At 39.8% G+C, this 25,471-nt stretch overlaps 1 protein-coding gene across 15 annotated transcripts in view; it reads right to left on the minus strand.

Moving 5' to 3' along the window:
• Nucleotides 1–25,471, minus strand: part of KHDRBS2 (KH RNA binding domain containing, signal transduction associated 2) — a 349,072-nt gene that overhangs the window by 48,373 nt on the left and 275,228 nt on the right. For 14 of the 15 annotated variants that reach the window (XR_014953621.1, XR_013339757.2, XR_013339753.2 and 11 more), the window contains exon 7: nt 18,491–18,573. Coding sequence is in view for 3 of the 15 variants with exons in the window: in XM_021525682.3 (XP_021381357.2) it covers nt 18,491–18,573 (83 nt within the window). In the remaining 12 variants the exon portion in view is untranslated. Of the gene's footprint in view, nt 1–11,244; nt 15,667–18,490; nt 18,574–25,471 lie in introns of those variants that run through there. The other variant, XM_021525684.4, reaches the window with a different exon arrangement.

The following is a 25,471-nucleotide window of genomic DNA, read 5'->3' on the forward strand; positions in this document are numbered from 1 at the left end:
AATATTAGTTTACACTTGAGAGAGAAGCTTATTTGACAGTGGAGTGCAAGTAGAAATATTTCAGAGTGCAATAAACAACCAATCTATAACAATTATTTTCTTAACCTAATTTTAGTTTTGTTCACAAACAGCCTGTAATCAGATTTTTAATTTCTTGAACTTAATAGCTATCCATAACTATTATTGGAATAATTTCTGAGAATGATTAATGTTGTCTATCTCACTTGAGAATACTGACTGCATGTATCTGATAACTGACAGTCAAACTGTTTTTACTTGGGTTGTGTCATCCCCTGATCCCCTGAATGGCTAGGGATAGTTCTCAGACTTTTTGGCTACAAATATCCATGGATTTTTTTTTTTTTTAAACTGAAAATGTAACTATAACCATTGTGCATTAACTCAGTAGTTTAGTCAGAAGTCATTAATGTGAGTGAATTACAATGACACCAGTATCGCAGAGAGATGAAATTTATTTGCTAAAGCAGTTGCAGAAAATGGACATAAGTATGACATGAATGAAATGAACACTTCACTGAAGACTTTTCCCAATGCCAACCAAGCTCTGTAGGGCACAATCACTGTCATGACTTCCCAGATAGTAGAAACCATCCAGCTGCTTGAAAACTAATTATCTAAATAGACAAACCCTCCTACTAAAATGGTGCAAAAAACCAACAGTAAGAATACATCTTTTATTTATAGAACACAATATCCATTCTGTACTATTTTGCAATCATTTTAGTAGCCAATTAAAAGAAATTACAGGATTAAGTAAGGTGAAGTAAAGCACTGCAGCATCAAGGTTAAATCATTTATCCAGTCATAGCTCATGGCTTAGATGTAAGAAATGACTTGCACTGTTCAGAACAGACACATGACATACCACCCAGCTCTGGCAGACAGCCGTATGAAAACCTAATTTTAGAAGCTGCATTTTGGCATATTGCCTGCTTTCCTGGGTAGAGGAGGTTGTTAGATTAGTGAGTGGTGTTAAAAGAAAAGAAACACAAGAACTCCTATCTTCTGCCAGCAGATAAGATGCTAATACTTCTTCCTGATAGGTTTTTACAAACCAAAGCTGCTGCCTCCAAAGGTTAGCTTTAAAAGGAGGCCAATCCAAAAGCCAGTAACTTATCAACAGCAGTCCTGCTTTCAGTGATCTCTGATGAGGGCCTTGAGCTATTACCCATCAACATAACATCCAGCAGAACACAAGACTTGCAAGAACAGGTAAAAAGATTCATTGCTACATCATTGGTTTGTATAGTTTTATTTGAGAAATAGAGATAATAAGGATGTGAGATAAGAGTCCTGCAGTGAACATTCTGAATTGAAATAGACTATCAACAGAATGCTAAGTTAATACACAAACAATAATAAAATAAGAAACAATATGTATTACAACTATAAAAAGGAAGTAATTTGTTACATTGTATTTGATGTCTGTGAGCACAATACTTAACACATTCCTGAAAATACATAATTCATAGCACAGTACATGATTGTCATCTTAGTCCTCCAACTTTATTTATATATAACATCTTTTTTTTAGATTTGAGCCAAAATGGCATTTCAAATTTCTTGCTAACTCATATTGAAAAGTGTTTTGACGAATATGTAAGTGAATAAAACTTATTTCTTACAATGAAACACCAGACTTAAACTCATATTTTGTGGGCCAGACATCTGTTTTATTTTAAAGCTCTCTGAATAGTCACTATAATCTATTATATGAATTTAGTAGTAGACATTTTCCTCTGTTTTACAGCAAAGTAAACAATGGGTGATATTTATAAAAAATATGTGATAGATAATGGCTTTACAAACATGAGTTTTTTTTTTAAAAATTACTGAACTACAAGAGAGATGTAGTTCCATTTGCATTATGGCCAACTGAGAAGGAAGCAATCAGCAAATGCATCCAGCATAAGTAATACTTGTTTATATAATTTTATAGTTCTCAGACTGTTCCTGGAAAATATAGTGATCATGAGCTCTAGAAACCACTGACTCTCTTGGCAGTGCTAATTGGAAACAAAATACCATTATCTATCATTAGCATTCATTACTTTCAAGCAACATGAAGTGTAATTTACTTAAAGTACATGCACCCACCTGAAAGCAGCATGCAGTACATTTTATAAAGCAGACAGGATTAACTCATTACCAACTTTTCAGCTTTTACTTGCACTATAACGCCATATTTCTGAAACATAGAGGTCTTGATGTACTATGACTTACACTTTAGTATATCTACTTATGTATACTAAACTTACACAGGTAGCACTCATGGAAAAAATTATTATACACAGGTATATGTATCTCAGAAGTAGCTTAGTTGTGTATGAGAAACTCTGATGTTATTTTTCTCTGTAAGAAATATTTACAACACAGATATATGACCCTGTCCTAGTTCCTGTTCTGTGGCCAAGGAGATTACATATACTGGAAATCTTCATAAACTTTTCCTATTTATACTTATTGTTTTAAACTTTTCATTTTGGTTAATATTTTTGAACATGTTCATTTTAAAGATCTGAAATCAAAGTTTCCATGAACTGTGATCTGTTCCCTCTCTTCATGCTGATAAAGCTTGATCAATTAAAAAAAAAAATCCAAACCCAAACCAGCACAATATGCTTGTTTTTTGAGAGCTAAGGGTCCTTTAGTGCCTTCCAAACTGCATTATCTAGGGCTCCTATGATATGATGAAGGCTCAGGTACAGAGACTGTATCTAAATGGCAACCTTTAAAGCCAACAAAGACTTTTAACCTCTTGTTAACTAGGACTTTTTCAAATTGATATTAGTGCAAAATTGAATTCCAGTTTGACTGTGTCAACACCCATGGGAAGCCACACAGCTTGCTCAAAAGCCTGTAGAGAATAGCACTTTAAAGTGCTTTAGGCTGAGAACCACAAACAAAAGTGTTAAGATTGAAGCCACAAAAGCCTGACTCTTGGGTCAACAAGCTTCCCAAGGGAATTGTGATGTTCACCACTCTGAGGTCACTGGGGTTAGGTACAGGAAAACATGACATTAATGAATAGACTGCATTAGCCTTTGACCAATCTCTTCCTGCACCTGCAGGAAGCTGCTGGCAAGAGACCCTGGGTTATCAACATTACCATCTGGCTCCCTGGCTGCTTTTACAGCTGCAGTAATAGAAGGCAGCAGAACATTGCAAGAACTGAAGAATATAAGTACTTCTTGCTCCCTTGTGCTCTTTGGTTGTGTGTGTTTTTGGTTTTTTTTTTTTGTTTTGCTCTTCCTTTCTCTCTTTTTGTTCTTCAGGTTTTTTTTGGGGGGAAGGATGCACCTAAGCTTTTATTCTCAAGTGTGGTTGCAGACATACAAGGAGCTCTCTAAAGCCAAGGAAGAAAGGTACAAGAAAGATCATCTTCTTAGAAGTGTGTTCTGTAGTCTATCCTAAAAGATCATAAGAAATGGAATGTCTTTGAGTAAAACCTGTTAATTTAGATTTAGCAGATCATATTTTCCTGTAAAACCATTTTTTTTTTCTTTTCTAATGGTACTTTTTAACTGGTAATGTATATGTTAGTATAATGTATTTTATTGGGAAGTGTTTAGGAAGAAGCTGGCCAATTTAGAGGACTGATAAATCACTGGAACTCTGCCATTACATAATAATTAGGCTCTTTTGTGAAATACATGAATTGATTAAACTAGAGATTCAGCTGATGCTAGTGAAGTTCCACAGTTCAGACTCATAATGAAATAAGCTAAAAACTTGTACACTAGCCTTTGAAGAAGTAAAAATAATTTAAGATACTTCCATCTTTGTGTTGTAGAGATCAACAATATGAGAATGAACCAATATTATGGTTTGGGATTGGAACTCTCTGAGGAGAGATTCCCAGCCTTTGACAGTTTGCAATCAGCATCTATACATGGCTGCAGATAAATGAACTTTTATCACTCCTTAGAGATATATCCCAGTCAGGGATAGACAAGATTTAGACAAGATGCTTGAGTCAAGCTAATGCCCAGGATAGCTCACCAGGACCCCAAGAAGTGGGATTTAATATTTTATAGGTGGGATTCAATATTTTAGACAAGTTTCTTTTTCACATCCTCAAATGGACCCTGTGTACTCTTGGTCTAAAATTATCTCCTTCTTTCCCTATATAATTTCTATTCAGTAATCTTTGGCATTTCTAACTTCCCACATCAATAACTGGTACAATCATTATTCAGTTCCTGTGGTAATAGGATGCAGTCTAATGTTACTACAGTTATTTTATGTAAGACTATGTAAAGCTTCTCCCTCTTACATGAGGGAGGGAGCCAGCAGGATTTAACACACAGTTAATGAAAGAAAAGCTGTTTACACAAAGCAGTATACTTCTTCCTGGAAGAGAGGTGTGCAAGATCTGTATTCACATGAATTACAACATATTAAATTCTTACAAAGTAATATCTCACAGTGGAAGTGTGTGAATAAAGAAAGAATCCATCTAGGAATCTGAAACTTACTGGAACATTTTTACTTAATAGAGCATTGCATCTATAGGGAAGATGACAAATCTTTTGAATACAGGAACTTACAGGATTCAGTCTTAAATCACAAATATAGTCCTTTATGCAATATTTCTTTGGAACTAATAGAATAATATGGTGAGCATTTTAGTGGATAAAATCTCCCTTTTTCTGCAAGCTCAATTTTTATTGTATCCACTATCTTTAACAGAGGATAATATCTCCATTACCATACTCCTGGATTTATTTAGTACCTTACAACATGCCTGAAGTTGAACTAGATTCAACTGTCTCCAGCATTTTTGTATGTTTGATTTTGTGCTACTGAAAATATGAATTTTAAACTATTATAAACAATGAAAGCAGTAAAGTTATACAGGCATAGGACTGGAGAGCCAACATAATTGCAAGATGACTTTGGTTTCTGAACCTTTTGTGAAATATGAAATAGAAACCAATCTGCCATTTAATTTCATGTGGCAGCTTCTGTTTATCTATTCTACATTCCACTGTCATTCTCTATAGATACAGAATTATGACTAAGTATTTCAGAATATAATGCCAAATGTATGCAGAAACTGTATTTGCAAAGGGAATGATGCAGCATTTCAGAAATCCTAGACAATTTTAGAGGAAAAACTTTTCTCTAGTTCAGAGGAGTGAAATTTGACTCAACTTTGCTCATTGAATCAAATAAATGAGAAGTGGCATTTGAAAACAGTTTCTGATGATGTCTTCGTTAGACAAGACAGGAGTCTGTGAAAGAGGGCAAAGCCTCCTGTGCAATGGAGAACGGCAAACCCCCCTCCCTCTGAATTACGAGGATCTTTAAATTAAAAGGCTTTCAGGCAAAGATATGGGAGTGGGAGTAACAATTCTTTACTAGGAGAAAACTAGACAACAATTTAAAAAGGAAAATGCAATCGGTACAAACAAAACTAGTGAAAGAAAAAGTCTAGAACCTGAGGAATGCCAGTATCAGGTTTTGCTGGGACAATTGCTTTCCCTTGCAATAGTTGATGAGTTGCAGTTGAAGTGGTGATCTTTAGAAGGGTATAATTTTCCTCTGAAGATCTGGTGGCAGTGGGGGCCGGTCTTCCTCTGTGCCGGGGTTGCCTCTGAGCTCCGCTGCCGTCGCCTCTGCGCGCCGGCTGCTTCGCTGCGGGTGCCGCCGAAGAGAGAGCGAGAGGGAGCTGCTTTCCCCGGGAATCCCGCGAAGAGAGAGAGAGCTGCTTCTCTCGGAGTCCCGCAAAGAAGAGGGAGAGCTGCTTCTCTCGGAGTCCCGCAAAGAAGAGGGAGAGCTGCTTCTCTCGGAATCCCGCGAAGAGAGAGCGAGAGAGCTGCTTCCCCCCTCTGGGTGGGACCCCTCACGGCGTTACATTTTTTCAGCCTTTCATTGAATCAGTCAAAGGTGTATACACAAACCATTGTCTCTGAGAGAGATAACAAAAAACCTGTCCAACCGGTTCGCCTTCGACAGATGGCAAATGGAATACAAGCTTATCTTACAACCCAGGACATTATCCACCCCTTATTCTATTTCCATCTGCACACCATGAAATCTTACACCCAGTTCTCTCTTAAGACTAAGTTTCCCTGTGGTACACAGCGGGTCTCCTCATCTTCCTGCATTACCCACCAAGTGTAACCAGGTCCTTGAGCAAAGACAATCCCACGAATGGGTTGGTCTTTGCCTGAGGTGGGATTAATCCAAACAGTTTTCCCTAAAATACCTTTCATATGTATTACAGGGACCTTATCTTCATCTACTGCGTGTAAGGGTTCTGACTGAGCAGGGCCAGCTCGATTGACAGACCCCCGGGTGTTGACCATCCAGGTTGCTTTTGCCAGGTTAATTTCTCAGTTTCTAAATGTTCCCCCACCGAGTGCCTTCAGGGTAGTCTTAAGGAGTCTGTTGCACCGTTCAACTTTGCCGGCAGCTGGAGCATGATAGGGAATATGATATATCTATTCGATACCATGTTCTCTGGCCCAGGTGTTGATAAGGCTGTTCTTGAAATGGGTGCCGTTGTCAGACTCAATTCTCTCAGGGGTGCCGTGTCTCCACAGGACTTGTTTTTCCAAGCCTAAGATGGTGTTCCGGGCAGTGGCATGAGGTACAGGGAAAGTCTCCAGCCATCCAGTGGTGGCTTCTACCATGGTCAGCACGTAGCGCTTGCCTTGGCGTGTCTGGGGCAGTGTGATGTAGTCAATCTGCCAGGCCTCCCCATACTTGTACTTGGACCACCGCCCACCATACCATAGGGGCTTCACCCTCTTGGCCTGTTTGATGGCAGCACACGTCTCACAGTCATGGATAACCTGGGAAACACTGTCCATGGTTAGATCCACCCCTCGGTCTCGTGCCCACTTGTAGGTGGCATCTCTGCCCTGATGACCTGAGGCATCATGAGCCCATCGAGCCAGGAACAACTCCCCCTTATGGTGCCAATCTAAGTCTATCTTTGACACCTCTATTTTTGCTGCCTGATCTACCTGCTCGTTGTTCCGGTGCTCCTCATTAGCCCGACTTTTGGGGACATGGGCATCTACATGACGGACTTTCACCGTCAGCTTTTCCACCCGAGAGGCAATGTCTTTCCATATATCAGCAGCCCAGATTGGCTTTCCTCTACGTTGCCAGTTGGCCTTTCTCCACCTTCCCAGCCAGCCCCACAGAGCATTGGCTACCATCCATGAATCAGTATAAAGGTAGAGCTTTGGCCACTTTTCCCTTTCAGCAATGTCCAGAGCCAGCTGAACGGCCTTGAGTTCAGCGAGTTGGCTCGATCTACCTTCTCCTTCGGTAGCTTGTGCAACTTGGCGTGTGGGACTCCATACGGCTGCTTTCCACTTCCGGTTCATCCCTACGATGCGACAGGAACCGTCAGTGAAAAGAGCGTAGCAGGTCTCCTCTGCTGGTAGTTGGTTGTATGGTGGAGCTTCTTCAGCCCTTGCCACTTGTACCTGCTCCTCATCATCAGTGAGACCAAAGTTTTCACCTTCTGGCCAGTTCGTAATTATCTTCAAAATTCCAGGGCGATTCAGGTTTCCAATACGGGCGCGTTGAGTGATGAGGGCAATCCATTTGCTCCATGTGGCGTCAGTGGCATGGTGGGTAGTAGGAACCTTTCCTTTAAACATCCACCCCAGCACCGGTAGTCGGGGTGCCAGGAGGAGTTGTGTTTCTGTGCCAATTACTTCCGAGGCTGCTTGAACTCCTTCAAAGGCAGCCAAGATTTCCTTCTCTGTGGGAGTGTAGTTGGCTTCAGACCCTCTGTAACTTCGGCTCCAGAATCCCAGTGGTCGGCCTCGAGTCTCCCCAGGCACTTTCTGCCAAAGGCTCCAAGACAACCCATGGTTCCCGGCTGCAGAGTAGAGCACATTCTTGACCTCTGGTCCCGTTCTGACTGGGCCAAGGGCTACAGCATGAGCGATCTCCTGCTTGATCTGGGTGAAGGCTTGTTGCTGCTCAGGGCCCCAGTGGAAATCATTTTTCTTTCGGGTAACCAGATAAAGAGGGCTCACAATCTGGCTATACTCAGGAATGTGCATTCTCCAGAAACCTATGGCACCCAGGAAAGCTTGTGTTTCCTTTTTGCTGGTTGGTGGGGACATAGCTGTGATCTTGTTGATGACCTCAGTGGGAATCTGGCGCCGTCCATCTTGCCATTTCACTCCCAGGAACTGGATTTCTCGGGCAGGTCCCTTGACTTTGCTCTTCTTGACGGCAAAGCCAGCTTCTAGTAGTATCTGGATGATCTTCTCACCTTTCTCAAACACTTCTGCCGCTGTGCTCCCCCACACAATGATGTCATCAATGTATTGCAGGTGTTCTGGAGCCTCACCCTTTTCTAGTGTAGCCTGGATCAGTCCATGGCAGATGGTGGGGCTGTGTTTCCACCCCTGGGGCAGTCGGTTCCAGGTGTACTGCACGCCCCTCCAGGTGAAAGCAAACTGAGGCCTGCATTCTGCTGCCAGAGGAATGGAGAAAAACGCATTAGCAATATCAATGGTGGCATACCACTTTGCTGCCTTGGACTCCAGCTCGTACTGGAGTTCCAGCATGTCCGGCACAGCAGCGCTCAGCGGTGGAGTCACTTCATTTAAGCCACGATAGTCCACAGTCAATCTCCATTCTTTGTCAGATTTGCGCACAGGCCAGATGGGGCTGTTGAAGGGTGAGTGGGTTTTGCTGACCACCCCTTGGCTCTCCAGCTCCCGAATCATTTTGTGGATGGGGATCACGGCATCTCGATCCGTCCGATACTGCCGGCGGTGCACTGTCGAGGTCGCAATTGGCACGCGTTGTTCTTCCACCCTTAGGAGTCCTACTGCAGAGGGGTTTTCTGACAGTCCAGGCAAGGTGTTCAATTGCTTAATGTCTTCTGCCTCTACAGCGGCTATTCCAAAAGCCCACTTGAGTCCCTTTGGGTCTTTGTAATATCCGTTCCGGAGGAAGTCTATACCTAGGATACACGGAGCATCTGGGCCAGTCACTATAGGGTGTTTCTTCCACTCCTTCCCAGTCAGGCTCACCTCAGCTTCCACCAGAGTCAATTGTTGTGATCCCCCTGTCACACCAGCAATGGAAACAGGCTCTGCCCCCACATGTCCCGATGGTATCAGAGTACACTGTGCACCAGTATCAACTAAAGCATCATATTTTTGTGGCTCTGATGTGCCAGGCCATCGGATCCACACTGTCCAGAAGATCCGGTTTTCCCGTGCCTCTCCCTGGCTAGAGACAGGGCCCTTCTAACACTGGTTATCATTCCTTCCCTGGGCATACATACTAGAGGTCCCTTCAAGGGGGTCTGACAGATCGTACCCACAAGCTTGGTCACGGGAGGTTGAGGCTACCTTCACTTTGGTGGAACTCCCCCGGTTAGAGTTTCCCTCCTTGAGTTGACGGACCCGTGCTGCCAGGACAGAGGTGGGTTTCCCATCCCACCTCCCCATGTCTTCCCCATGGTCACGCAGGAAGAACCACAGATTAGCCCTTGGGGTGTACCCTCTCTCTCTAGCTGGGGATTGTTGGGTGCTGATTCTGGGGCCTGTGACTCTCACGGGTGCTGTATTAACCTTCCTTATCTCCTCCCTCATCTCCTCTTTAAACTCCTTAATCACAGCTGAGATATGAGCCTGCATTGGGCCATTAATCATACTCTCATAATTCTTAAGTTTGTTGGCAACAGAACCTATTGTCTCCCGGTGGGTGTCAGCATTGATCGTTGCAATGAAGGTGGCGTATTGAGATGGCCCAAGATTTGCCAGACTCCACAGCATTTGTCCCGTACACCTGACCTTGTCAGGGTCATTATTGTGTCGTCCATCCCTCCCAAAGAGTACCTTCAATACTGCCACTTCTCTCAGCTGTTGGATCCCTTCCTCGAGGGTCTTCCAGCGCATTCTATGATGGTGCTCTTGCATTCTCTCTCTGTGGATAAACCTCTCCCTGACACTCATTAAGAGCCGCTCCCAGAGAGAAAGGGACCCTGGTTCCCTTACAAAAACCTGATTTATACCCGAGTCCTGGGTCAAGGGTCTCAAGTTCCTTGCCTCACCACCGTCCAGCTGCACGCCTGTACCCATAAGATCCCAAACCCGGAGTAGCCAGGTAGCATAAGCCTCACGCCCTCGTCGCACAATGTCTTTATGCAGATTGCGAAGACTTTCGTACGTCAGGGACTCGGTGATGATAGCAATCTCTGGCTCCCCTGTGGGTTGTGAGGTTCCTCCATTCCTGTCCCTATCTGCAGGGTGCTCTGCTTTCACCTTAGACTTCCTTGTTTCTACCGGGGCCACTGCTGCTGACCGTGACTGCCCTTGTGGTTCAGCTGGAACCTGGACAGTTGTAACATTAGTGGGTTCCACAGCTGTACTATTAGACTGTCCCTCCTCAAGGCAAAGGGCCGGTTTCTCACCAGCTGGGGAAATGCACTCCTTCAGCATCTCTCGTATCTCCTTAACCAGAACCCTCACCCAATCTGGGCGGTTCATTTCTGAGGTGGGCTGTGGGGCAGGGTCAGGCTCTGGAGCAGCAGCATCTCGAGTCTGTGGTGTAGGTGTGAGGGTAGTTATCCAGGTTAATCTTCCCTTATCTCTGAATGCTAAATATAACAGGACTATTAGCAACACCACCCATTGTATGGTATCATTAGCACTTATAAAGGATCTTAACCCTTTGAGAATTGGTGGAACAGACCCAAAAAGATGGTTAAAAGGTTGAGAGAAAGTTTGCCCAGGTGCTATTTCCTCGCAGTAGGTACCGTTATTAAAGTAACCCCAAAAACATACAGTTAACGTGTGATAGCTATGAATCCATGTACCTGCCTTCCAGAGGAAATTAAAGATCCATGAATTCCTCACCCAATTAACCCAGAAGCCAAACTTGATAACAGACACCGTAGCCTTAGTCATAGGACCCATTTTTAGATAAGGGTCTGCAAATGGGAAAAGTATAGCTACGATCACATGCCACCCAAACCAAGGTAAACTAGACCACATGGTGATGCTGAAGATGTTTTTACACACAAGAAAACCAAATTACTTAAGAACTGTTAATCCTTTTTCCCTCTCAATGCCCTCGGGCCCCACGTTGGGCGCCAAATTCTGTCTTCGTTAGACAAGACAGGAGTCTGTGAAAGAGGGCAAAGCCTCCTGTGCAATGGAGAACGGCAAACCCCCCTCCCTCTGAATTACGAGGATCTTTAAATTAAAAGGCTCTCAGGCAAAGATATGGGAGTGGGAGTAACAATTCTTTACTAGGAGAAAACTAGACAACAATTTAAAAAGGAAAATGCAATCGGTACAAACAAAACTAGTGAAAGAAAAAGTCTAGAACCTGAGGAATGCCAGTATCAGGTTTTGCTGGGACAATTGCTTTCCCTTGCAATAGTTGATGAGTTGCAGCTGAAGTGGTGATCTTTAGAAGGGTATAATTTTCCTCTGAAGATCTGGTGGCAGTGGGGGCCGGTCTTCCTCTGCGCCGGGGTTGCCTCTGAGCTCCGCTGCCGTCGCCTCTGCGCGCCGGCTGCTTCGCTGCGGGTGCCGCCGAAGAGAGAGCGAGAGGGAGCTGCTTTCCCCGGGAATCCCGCGAAGAGAGAGAGAGCTGCTTCTCTCGGAGTCCCGCAAAGAAGAGGGAGAGCTGCTTCTCTCGGAGTCCCGCAAAGAAGAGGGAGAGCTGCTTCTCTCGGAATCCCGCGAAGAGAGAGCGAGAGAGCTGCTTCCCCCCTCTGGGTGGGACCCCTCACGGCGTTACATTTTTTCAGCCTTTCATTGAATCAGTCAAAGGTGTATACACAAACCATTGTCTCTGAGAGAGATAACAAAAAACCTGTCCAACCGGTTCGCCTTCGACAGATGGCAAATGGAATACAAGCTTATCTTACAACCCAGGACAGATGATTAATGCCATAAGTAGATTGCTGTGAAGATACATAAAATGTCATATTCTAGGCTTCCTGCTTTGATTGATTTAAACAGATTGGAAATAAAATACAGGGAAATCATTATTTATGGAGAGGCAGATATAAGCACATAGCCAAAATGAAATATGACAAAATATAAATACAATGCACAGTGCTTAAAATGTGAAAGAGAGATTAGTAGAAAAAATAATAAAGAATATCTAGGTTTGAAAAGAATCAATGTAACTATTATACCTATTGCAGCCTTTACTATATTTATGCGTCTGTATTTTACTACATAGTAATATTTTGATAGTGAGATAGAAGTGTGTAAAACTCTGCTTATATCACTAAAACATTTAACTGTATGATAATCTACTAATTCAATTAATAATTATTCCCATTCTTGTCTAGCCATTGTTTTTAAACTAAGGACAAAATTCTTCCATTTAACTATTCATGCATAGTTCACAACTAATCTGCTGGAATTTTTCACAAAGCACGTAGCTGAAAACAGTGGGACTTCTGAATAGAGTTCACCAAAGAACATGTACACCCAGCTGAACCTTATACTGATGTCTTTACAAATGCAGTAGTTTGTTATTTTTTTCTTGCACCACTGCTTTGAGAAACTCATATTCGGAAGCAGATGTACATACAGCACCTTGATATCTGGAGGTCAAGCAAGGATAATCAGAATGAATTGGAGCTCAAGCAAATATATCTTGCTGATGCAAATAATTCTTTCAGATACAACTGGATAAAATATTATTCCTAAGTAATTTTGCAGCATGGCTGTGCACTGATGTGATTGGACTGTAAGCCACACAAATGACATAGACTGAACTGTGGTCCATGTTGTATTCCTGCATATAAGATCAGAAATAAGTGATTCCTAAAGCTCCTTTACTAGCAGCCCACATTGCAGAAAAAAAGAAGATATAAACACAAGCTTTCCAGTAGATAACATGAACTTTGCAATAGAAACCAGGGAAAACAGTTTATTTTCAAAGTCAATAACTTGTCATATATTCAACTTCAGTGGCTGAATATGCTAGTGAAATTTTCTGTGGGTATGCGTAATTAGAAGAATGTAGCACCTATTAGAGGATGAACAGATAGATTTTGCTATAGGTAAAACTACATTGATACGTCATAGTATCTATTTTCCATAGCAGCATAGTGGACACAGGCAGCATTTTTGTCCTTTTACTTCTGTTCCTAGTATTAAGAAACAGATGCCCAACTGGACTTTGCACATAACAGCACAACTTTAGGTATTATTGTACCTTTTGAATTAAACACAATTCCATGTGGTGAAGGGTATCAGTCAACTTGAATTTCTGTTACTGCACCTTTTTTTCTTCTTCAGTCCTCTAAGATAATTCCATTTTAGCAGTTATCTAACACAATGTTGTCAGTCTTCAAATCTTGCAAGAACTACTTAGAATTTATTCCAAATATATTAGTGCCATCTTTCTTTATGCTAAAACTTAGATTCTGTACTATCATTAACCTCTTAGAGGGGAAATTCAGAGATGACATGGCCTATAATATGCAATTCCAATCAGAAACAGAAGTTTGTTTATTTCCTCAGCAGATGCAGGATGGGTTTGATGTGTGAGTCTGACAGACCAAAAGAAGTTCTTTGGCCAAAATGATGGCATACCAGCATGAAATGTCTGCCCAGAGGACTGCTGCCTAAAGCATTAAATAATTTATTTGCAAGATTAACAGTAAGTATTTTGCCAAGAATTGCTTCAAGGTCTTACATTGGGTTACTGTTATTATTATTAGTGAGGCTGGGTGCAGACAGGTGTGAGAAATGCTTTTTACCTATGTCTTCTTGCAGTCACAGCAAGGATGACAACATGCCATCACAAGGCTTGTACTGCTGTGGGATGGAATCTGTAACAGCAACATTGTACACTATTTTCATCTGTCTTTTATCACTGAATTATTTATTCTTCTTGTCAGTAAGTTATGGGTTTCCTGATATTTACAAGTCTATTTACAGCCTAAGGTGGGAGTCATGAGCTCTTCTTTCTTTAAACAGCACACACCGGCAACTAATTTTCTTGCTGAACTATGTTTTTAACAAAAGCTATACAGAAAAAAGGCAGAATAAAAAGCCAGGCAAGCAGACCTGAAAGCCATTACCAATATACCATCTACCTGTTCACAAAAACCAGAATGGATTCATGGATGACTGCTCATGCCAGGCATCATGGAACAGGGAAATAATATCAAACTCAAATTTTAAGCTTCATCAGATAATCCTTGTCTTCCTTTGCTCCTCTGTTAGGCACCAGTGTTTACACTAGGTATGCTGGATAAGTTGGGCACAAGTGAATTAAAGAGAATATACCCTTCCCGTTCATCCCATGACTGGACAGTCAGTCCCTGGCTTCCTTGGTATCTTTTTTGGTTGTGAGACATACTATCTTTGAAATGAAACTGCTGGTGCTGGCAGAGACACAAAGGCCAGTGGAGATGACTGCAGATGTGGTAGCAGAGCTGAAGGTGGCTCTGTTGGCCATCGTGATTCATCACCAAATGATCCATTTTCACCAGATTATTCTGTTGGTCTTGGCTGAGAAGTCTGACCACACTTTGCATGTGGGACAGTCTGATTCCAAACAACCTCTGAGTAACCAAAGAGGCTGATCTTCTACATCTCCTCACAAAACTTTGCATCCTTTCTTCTGGTGATCTAGCGATCTCAGCCCATGAGTCCTGTGGTGATAGATCAACACATTTAAAAGCTCCTGCATTAGAAAATCAAAAACTGCATTACATTTTGAAAGCTAATAGGATTCTCCTACATTTTCTGTGTAACAGCTGAGTTGGAAATTAACACTTCTATCATTTTGTATATTATGTCTATATTTTTTTAAATAAATTTGCCAGACTAGAGCTTTGGGAGATAAATCTAGATGGCAGAAAGGTTTTGAGTGTCCTCTGCCTTCTTTTCAAGTACACAGAGAATAGTGTATGAACTTAACAACTACTGAATATCTCTTGGTGTGTCTGCACAGGCAGATATTCTTATCAATGAGATCCACCTTCACATTATATGGGAGGGAGGGGAAGGGAGAGGAAAACAAGGTCATTGAAAAATTCAAATTACAGTGCATTATTGCCCATGGGAAATATGTCAGATACAATGTCTTTTCCTGACCACTGATATGGTTGTTTCCTTGTTCTTCTTGCATTCATTGTATTTACCTTAAAAACTATATTTTGACATCTGTAATAAAAAAATTTCTAAAATGAGTAGGGTTTCTAAATGTCCTCAGAAAATGCGTAGCCTTTCACAGAATCCTGCAAATAATGCTTACAGACTCAGCTGGGAAGGACAGACAGTTAATTTAAATCTGTCCTGAGGTTTGATCTTGGTTCTGAGTTGTCATTATGGGACAGGAACATAAGGAGGGAAAATGGCTTTACAAATACATCTTCTGCTATTTAAAGCAAGACATACCTCCATGCAATATAGACTGTCATAACCCATAATCCTCTTATTTCTAAAATAAGCCTCCCCATCTTAATAAGTTACAGGTGGCACTTACCATTGTGAGAGTCCTGCTTTTCTCTGTCTTCAGGTTGCTTCTTTGCTCCATTTCAAAGTGTGCTTGAGACGCCTCTTAGCTTGTTCAGGCAGGCAGACTTACTGTGGGTTTCATTCCAGCCTGATTCTGAGACTCTGTCATGACCTCTTCCACAGGTGACCCCATCCCCCTAGTTTCAGCCTACAAATCAGACTGCTGTCATGAAGGACAGACAGAGCTTTCTGTCTGGAGAAGTTCATTAGAGAAGTCCATTAGAGAAGGACCTATATACCAAGTGTATTGTTGGACCTGCAACACCATGCCTGACTTTAGTACAAACTTTTAGATAATTGTGCACTGAAGTACAGCATCTGAATGGTCTTGGGGATTGATAATTGTGGTGCTTCTAATATTAAACCATAATCTTATGTTGCAGCACTGTGCATGTTGATACTGTGCTCATTTTCTCTGCTGTTGGAAGAGCTTAGTTTCCAAAATTCTAAATCAGACGTCTTGGACAACAAAGGACTAAGGCTCCCTAATCAAAGTGTATATGGTCAGAAAGACTCTGGCAAATGGGAAGTAGATACAAGGTATGGAAGACAAAGGCAGGGGTAACAGGGGTCTGGTGGCAGGCTGCCCAAACTCTATCTTCACTCCATGCGTGGGTGAGCAGGGGAACAAGGCATGACTTACTATGAGCTCTGCTCTAAAGCACACCAAAGTCAGCCTGAGCTCAGACCATCCACTCCAACATGTTCTTTTTGAAGCAATTAAGAGAATAAGGCTTGGCCAACATGTACAGCAAGACCGACAGTCAGACAAAAGTATGTTCCACTCTAAGGATTTCCACATTGAGTCCCTAATAAGCCATAAAAAGCAATGGGAAACTCTGCCCTTAACATGAACAGAAATCTTGGTACCCTGCATTAAGCCACTAACTACAATTGCTTCTCATCTCATGATTTAGAATTTCAGTCAATCCCTGCAGAGGGAAGGAATGATAATTTCCTGGCTGAGCATAGACATTGTTGGCAAGTTTTTGTTAATTTTTTTCCCTTTAAATGACACACTGGATGAGATGAGTAAGTACTTTGGAGCAGTACTACTTACCTTCTTTGTTAGGTGTGCACATGGTATGACTCTTATGACTGGACTATACTAATAAGCAAGATTGGAGACTTGGAGAAAACATTTTAAAAAACACATCTAATCAAATATTATGGGCACATTATTTTCATTGTATTGCATTGTATTTTTATGTTTTGCCCAGTAAGCAGGCATTTCTATGAAGCTAAATGGCCAATCAGGTGCAGAAATACAAATTCTGTATTTAATGGTCCATTTGTTCTTTAAATCTTTGAAATAAGAAGCATGTAGCTCTCTCTGAAAGTGCTCTCTTTGAAATCAATAGGCTACTTGAGGCATTAAGTGCCACTCAACATGGGTAAGTATGACCACATGTCTTGTCATATATTTCAGAAGGAAATATTTTAGTTGCAGATTTTAAATGGATTAGGTATCCTGGAGGTAGCTCCAATTAGTAGAAAACATATTTGATCACTAAACCTAATAGCTGTTTAATTGACTAAATTATGTGACTATAAATTTTCTCTCTTGTACCAAATTATCACTACTAGTTCTAGCTGCATTATAATACACTCCTCATAAAGTTGATATGTTTGTCATTTAGTTGCCTGAAACATCAACTTGCAAAGAAATTACAGGTTAATTCAGATGTTATAAAGCAATGTCATATCAAGATATTTCCAATTAATTATTGTTTTTACATCAGAAGCAATTCACAATTGTGACAATTCACTCTTGCAGCAAAAAAGGAACCAAATTGTTTTAAGAAAAGTTGAAGTACATTTGACAACAAGAATACCTACCTACACAATGACATGATGGGTGCAGCTACTAAAGTATAATTACTTGAAAGTGTTAAAGTATACTTGATGGGGTTCATGTTTTGGTATGACAAATCCTTTTAAATATACTTCGCTGGATATAAAAATACTTATAAAATATTTTTTATCCACTGAAGTATCACTCACTACAGCAGTTCTGGAGCTCAATGTAATTCTGAAAGGCATTTACATCAGCAAAGTATTCAGTGAAAAATATGGCTAAACAAAAAAGCAAGTTTAAGGTCCTCTGGCCTTTGGAGCGTAGTACTCAGTATGTATACATCACTTTCTTGCTCAGTGAGAAACACGTTAACTTAGTTAAAATCTGTGTCTTTTCTTGTTAAAATTTCATTTGCCTTTCCACAACCTTACAAGTACTTTCAGTAATGCATAACACCACTTTCTGAATAACTGGTAGAAAGACCCTGTTTTCCTTTAGCTTAAATGTGAAAAAGATGCCATTCCATATTTAATAAACATGCACTGACTGTCAAATTAATGGAGGTGTGAGGTGTATGTATATAAAAAAGGGATAATTCACACAAATCAATATAAGATGTGAATGCAGCTTTTTCCTACTATTCCACATCACAAGGACAAAAATAATTTTCCAAACTTAAAAATTCTGAGAGCTGCTTAGAAGATAACTGGTTGAACACAAATAGTTTCAGCCTTACTTCTGGCATGTAATTTCCTTCTATAGTCTACCTTGATTGTGGATGCCAACCAGAAACAGGCTACCATCACAAATATTTTTTTAATTTACTTCTGGTTTCTCTCAAAACATTATAAAAGTCATAAGTATGAGATATCCTTCACAACTTATCATCAGTAAAAGGTAAAAAAAAGGGACAAGTAACATCAAATAAGAAAATGATGTAATCACTTGTTAAAAAAATATACATAATTTGCATCAATTTTAAAAGCATAGTTCCTTACAGTTTTACTTCATCTCTGTATATAAATTTGGACTGTCATAATTACTTTTTACTTCTAAAGTACTCAGAGATTTTTGTAAAATTTAATGTGGAAAATAAACCAGGAAATTTACATGAAAAACTAAGATAAAAAAAAAGTGTACTTAGGAGAAATGATGTAAAAGCACAAATGCTTACCTTTGTGTTTGGGTGGCATAACTGTTATCATATGCCTCATAGCTTGGATCATCATATTCACCCCCATATCCATCATCGTATCCCTAAGGGAAAAACAGAACACAACAGCTTAGAAGAGTGATAAATCAAAGCGTGTTATCAAGCTGTAAAAATAAATTGCATCAACATGTGCATGTCATGTTTGCCCACGATAATGTGAAACATGCAGCTGACTGAAGAGAATTGCGAATCGTGAAGAGCAACCTGTACATTGCAAGAATAAAGAAATCAGCCACTCATTTAAGAACTCAGCTTGTTCACTGATAAACTGTGGTGCATTGTCCAAACCACAGTGCTTCAGTGGGATCTGTGTGGAATACTGATGAATGAATAATAAAACCAACAATTTCCGAGCAGTTTGTTACACAAATGGTTCTATAAATACCTACAGGTGAAATGAACAAATGATAGCTCAAAGATATAGACTATTCTACATTAAGAAAGGTGTTGTGATAAAATCTTAATATTCAGTCTATTAAAAAATGAAAAATAACAAAACAAAACATAGCAACCTATGAGAAACAATAATGGCATATGACTTTTAAAAATAATGCAGAGTAAGCCCTTTGTTTTCTTTCAATGAGCATCTTACTCTTTTCTGTGACAAATTAACCAACACTTTAGTACAGGTTCCTCCAATCTAACTTAAGGTTCTTGCTGAAGAGCTCAGACATACGCTCAGTTCACCTAAGACAGAGAAACACAAGTGACTGCAGAAGGTGGTTCAGCTCATCCAATGCCTGAATTTTCCACTGAAAGAGTCACGGGTAACTGTGATCCACTGTAGCTGTCTCTGAACTAAAGAATGCTCAGGAACCACACAATAAACAAACAAACAAACAAACAAACAAACAGACATAAATAAATAATCCAAGGGATGACTTTTGAAATGCTCTTTTCATATGACCGGACAACAGAGTAGGTAAGAAATTATGTATGGAAACTCCTTTTTTAAAAATTTCTCTGTGATTTTTGGAAGCCAGTATTTGTAGTTAAATTGCAATGAAACATTTCATTGTCTAAAGAAAACCCTGCTGTTAAGGGAAATGCTAAAGAAAAGAGTGGACTTAAAAAACTTTCTTGATATTAATTACAGCAAAAGGCAATTTTTCCTCCCGCAAGCTATGCAAAATTTAGTCAGGTTGGGAGAGAATGGACAGCATGAGGCAGCTCCAAAATAACACCAGTCCAATAAACAACCACTCTAATACACTATCATAACTACTTAAAATACAGTTAGCTAGGTACTTCATTATTTCTGCTAATTAAACTCCCCAGTGGTATTAAATAAGACTTCACTGGCATTCCTAAATTCAAGAAAATATTGTATGGAGGAAGCATTCAGTTGTTTCCTTAGGTCAAGCATAATAAATTTGCCTGTTCAAATGGGCCACCCAGCAGTGAGGGTAAGTGTGGATTCCAGGTGGGAGGTTTCATCCCTGTGGTGCTCTAAGTCCTAAGGAAGGACAGGACTCTGCACGGTGACTTCACTGTCACCACATAGTAAGGCAAAGCCTTTCTGGGCAGAAGGGAGTGTCTGTTTTCTAACTGGGAATGGCCTCTCCCAGAACCTGAAGTCCACACAAACCCCATCATCTTCCATTTTGGGTGGTAGTGCACCATTTTGACTTGTCTGCATTAGTATGAACTCATAGCAAAAAGTACAGCTAAAAACATCCCTGCAGATGACAGTGATATATTTAACATTATATAGCTAAATACACAATCTTGCTTTAGGGGACAGGATGAGAGAAACAATGCACCCCAGGAGACAGATGTTAGTCACATTGATTAGTATGCTACTGGGTGTGATCCTACTACTGCAAAGATGAGGGTGATAGGAGTGCCTATATAAAGTCAAATAGCTAGAGGACTGACATTTCAGCCTGCTTACCCAACCATCCGAGAGAACAGGAAAGGCAACAATTACAAATTAGCTCTCTCAGTTTCTTGATGCCTGAGGTGGATCAACGTTCAGCATCAGCAGGGCAGAGAACACTTGTTAATATCTGACACCACTGTGGGTTCATGTTACAGACTTTAGCAGTCTCCCTCAAGGCTCAGAACAGGTCAATACAGTGTGAATGGTTCAAGTGAACGGTTGGAAAACAAAGTAAAAAAGCACAATGTACCTTTAATGAACAGAAAAGCTTTTTCTGGATAATGTTCTTTTATTTGTGCCAATCTGTATGAAAATTATCTTATAATCCTACAGGTGAAGTCTTTGAGTAAGTAACATATCAGCATGCTTTTAAAGTTTAATACAATGTATTGTACCCAGACGCCACACCTTTAGGTATCCAGAGCTGAGACTCAAAATAGCTCTTTCACATCCTTGAAGTGCATTAAACTCACTGAGCAGTTTTCTCTTCTTTAACCTTCAGATACCCAGAACCTACAACTTTAATGTTTGAAAATATTTCTTGGACAGGCACTTTGAGACATGAAACATCCAGCTCCCACCTAGACCCTGTTGAGATCAGAAGTTGTGAGTCTGAGGGTGTCCAGATTCACATATTCTGCTCAATGTGTGATGAGGATGGTGCTCCAAAAGCAGTTCTGTATAAATCCAGAGATAAGCACCCAGGATGCCCTCCCCAAATGCAGTGTAATTTTTACTAGAGTCAGCATTCATGCACTTTTTAGGTTTATTAGTGCTTCTATAAAAACAAGCAATCAAACTTCCTGTGTAGAAGTCTTTTTGTCCCGTAGTAACTGCCACCACCATTCAGAAGAAAACGCCTACAATGAACTGAGAAATATGCAATGGGCAACTATTAGAAATATTCAAACTGATAGCCATTTCTAGCCTAGGTTTTTATGCCAGGCTACCTTTATCTCAGGTATTTCTTAATAAAACAACTTTCCAAAACATAAAAAAATCCCAACAAAACCTCTATACTTTGTGTCAAGGGGAAGAACAGTGAGTCTTCCAGTGACTAGGATTTACTCTGGCCTTACAATGATACATCTTGGATGCTAGATAAAAGAACAGAAATACACATTATAAGTTGCAGTCACACTAAGAATGTTTATTAGTGATTTTAAGGAGTTTTTATATTGTTTAGAGTTAAAAAAAGAATAATAAAAAAATTGATAAGTAAAAATTTAAAATAAACCTCAATTAAAAAACAAAAAAACTGCTTTGAAAATGAGTAAGTATACACTGCCCCACAAAAGGGAAGACTGGATAAACTCCTAGGAGAATCTCAGAACAGCATCTGAAATTAGCAGTTGCATGACTCACTACAGGAGAAAATACTCTCTCCTCTACTACTGATAATGAAAATTACAGTCAGTGGAAAAAGGGGAGTAGAAGCAAAAACAGATATAATTGAAAAAAGGCTACCCAAGAAAAAGTTAAGTAGCAATTTTATTCAGCATTCAAGAAACTATTGAGAAGAATTTATTTATTTTGATTTACTCAAATCCTCTTCTATTTTCAGATGCTGTAAAGTATATTAGAAATACAAACAAAATTTTAAGTATCACTAGTTACAAGGGTATCATAATATAATATAATCTGATCTCTTTAAACATGAATTTTCTTCTTAGTGTTAAGACCTTGTTTCAAACAGCACTCAATGCACCAAGTTTAAATCACCTCTTCTCTGAATAGCCTCAGAAAATAGAATTTTCACATTTTCATGGTCTGAAAAATGGTAGGTTTCAACTCTGTGAAACCAAGAAGGAATATAAATCTAATACTTCTAATGAAAACTGTCTGACTTAAAATATTTTATGTATGTTCTCACTTTCCATGATAAAATACATTGTAAGAAAGTTGAAACTGATTTGTTTTTTATAGAAAATAGCCCAACACTTTCTAAAGTAGCAAACTGTAAAATGGCTAGACTTTAAAAAAAGAAAAAAAACCCAAAATACAAACAGTAAGTCAAAATAAAGTGAGTTATGCAACTCAGCATTTTAACTGGCAAACATGTGAACAGGAAAAATACCTGCAGTCAGAGAACCAGAACAGCCTGTCTCATTAGCTGCATCCAGCAGTACACAAAACTTAATCCTGTACCTCACAGCAGGTGAAGGTATAAATATCCACCTCTAGTTGTAACTCTTACATAAAAACAGTTAAGGGACCTTTGCACAGTTGTCTGAGGTTGGAAATCGGGGTATTCTATTCCTATCTGTTAGAGGTGGGGCCGTTATCTTCTGTTAATTGGGCAGATTTCTTTATCACTTCCACAACCCATCCTCCCTCCAGGGAGATATCTTCTGTTAATGGGACATTGAATCTCTCTGAATTACTGAGAAAAACTACATCATCCCATTGTGAGAGCTCCATCCAGAGGGAGAAGCCAAACATTCCTGCCTGGATATAATCAGAGATTTGGAAGACCACAGCCAGCCTTTTCCACTGGATTCCAGAGGAGCAGCCCTTTCTCACTGGATTCCCAGAGGAAGACCAGACCTGTCTGCACCAGTACTGGATTTTCAGAGGAAGACTACACCCTTCTACAGGATCACTGCTTCAACAGAACCACACCTGCCACTCCATGAGGACTGCAGCCACCATTTCAATTGAACTGCTACCAACACGCTGACCAACAGGGTGTCAGATTGTATTCTGACTCTTTCAGTGTTATTTTGTATTACTGCATTGTTTATTTCATTTAAAAAACAATTTTCTTCCTTAATAAAGAATTGTTATTCCTGCTCCTATGTTTTTGCCTGAGAGGTCCTTAATTTCAAAATTATAACAATTTCAGAATTATAACAATTTGGAGGGAGGGGGTTTACATTTTCCATTTCAGGAGAGACTCCTTCCTTCCTTACCAGACACCTGTCTTTTCAAATCGAGACAACAGTTTTCAGTATTTTCTTTGCCTTACTTCTATGTTGCTGTCTCACTCTCTTTTCTGCTGTGACTGGGCCACATCTGTGCTTTCTAACACACCCTAGCTTAGAAAGCTAAAAGCCAGTCCTCTACCACTAACCTAGCAGTAGATACCCATAAGACTCACAGGGTAGAGATAAAATATTTTTAGAGGATAATTCATACTATTGACACATATTTGAAAACAAGCTGAATTACCCTTTAAAGGATAACTTTCTTTCCAATTACTATAAAGGGAGCCCAGGATGGATGTGTTAGATTTAGATAATTGATCTTAAGTTAAGTAAGCTAGTTCACAATTTGAAGAAGTTATTGCTCATACTGAGAGCAATACTAAGGGAAAGAATCTGGAGGTGGTGGTTGATGAGAAGTTCAACATGTGCCAGCACTGTGTGCTTGGAGTCAGAAAGCCACACATGTCCCGGGCTGCATCAACAGCAGTATGGCCAGCAGTGTGATGGAGGGGATTCTGCCACACCCTTCCATCCTTGTAATACCTCTTTGGGAGTTCTGCATCCAGTTCTGAGGTTCCCAACATATGAAGGACATGGACTTGTTGGAGTGAGTCCAGAGAGGGGCTACCAGGATGATCAGAGGGCTGGAACCTGTCTGTTATGAAGACAGGCTGAAAAAGCTGGGATTTTACATCCTGGAGAAGGGTTTGGGAAGACCTCAGAGAATCTTCCAGTACATTAAGGGGGCCCCAAAAAACGCTGGAGAGGAACGTTACAGGTCAAGGGCATATTAAGAAGTTGGTAAGGCTCGAGTTGCCCAGAGAAGTTGTGGATGCCCCATCAATGGAAATGTTCATGGTCTGGTTGGATGGGACTTTGAGCAACCTGACCTACTGGACAGAATCTTTGCCCATGGCAGGGAGTTTGGAACTACATAATGTTTAATTAAGGTCCCTTCCAACAAACCAATCTGTGATTCCATGATTCTAAGGTGGAGGAGTAGCTCTAAGTAGATGCAGAGGAACACATCTCAGTGTATTAATTTTATAGAATTTAGAAAAATAGCAATTTTATTCTACTAACTACAAAGAGAAGTAAAAATAGTAATTATGTTATATTTGGGTTGTTCAGTGTTGAAAACCTTTAGTTAGAGCAGATGAATCTCATTAAAGTACCTGGGAAGTTAGTCTGTTGCTGAGCGAAGATTCCCAAAATTATAATTTATATTTAGAAATTCTGACTAAATTGTTCCATAAGTACATATGTCTGTTTTTATAGCTGGCCATGGATTCTTCAGCTATATCAACAGTGTCAGAAAAAAGAAAAACTAGATATTATCATGTTTTTGAAGACACTATATATATATATATATATATATATATATATATATATATACATATATATACACACACACAGAGATACATATATGTGTGTGTGTGTCCCCTGCGCTGGAAGATTTAACAAGCATTTTGAAGATAAACTAAAAAATAAGTAGAGTGGCACTATATCCATCAAAATTATAATTAGTAGTAATAATAATAAAATAATGCTGGAATTAAAATGGAACTACAAATCAATTGAAAAATCAGAGCTCTGTTTTAGGGACTTCATAAATGCAATGTATGAACTAGAGTCTACAGTGCTGAGACAACCAGAGTAGAAACACACATGACATCTTAACAAAATCACTTTTCTTTACACCAGCAATGGGAAACACCTTAATAAAGGTAAAACATAAAGAAGGAAAACATAAAGAGAGGAAAAATGTACATATGCTCACAGAAATATAATTAAAGCTTTAGTATAATTACAGTCATGGAGATTTTACAAATCCAAAGCAGAGAACATTCATGTCCTCATATTTCAATGGTTTAAATAAATCTCATTTGGAACAGTTAGGGCAGTAAGAATGAGTGAAACTGAACAAGATTACTACCCAGATTAAGACAGGGCAGAGGACATAAAAGCAAACAGATATGCAGTGCCAAAGCAGACACAGTAAAACAGAATCTCAAACACTTCCAAAAAATTGCTGTGTATTCTCCTAAATGTAGGCTTTTTTTTTTTTTTCTTTCCTATTTTTTGGTATTATTTTTCCAACTAAATGCAAAATTAATGAATAACACTTAAAAT

Source organism: Lonchura striata, chromosome 3 (genome assembly GCF_050655825.1).
Source record: "Lonchura striata isolate lonStrDom1 chromosome 3, ASM5065582v1, whole genome shotgun sequence".
Lineage (NCBI taxonomy): Eukaryota > Metazoa > Chordata > Aves > Passeriformes > Estrildidae > Lonchura > Lonchura striata.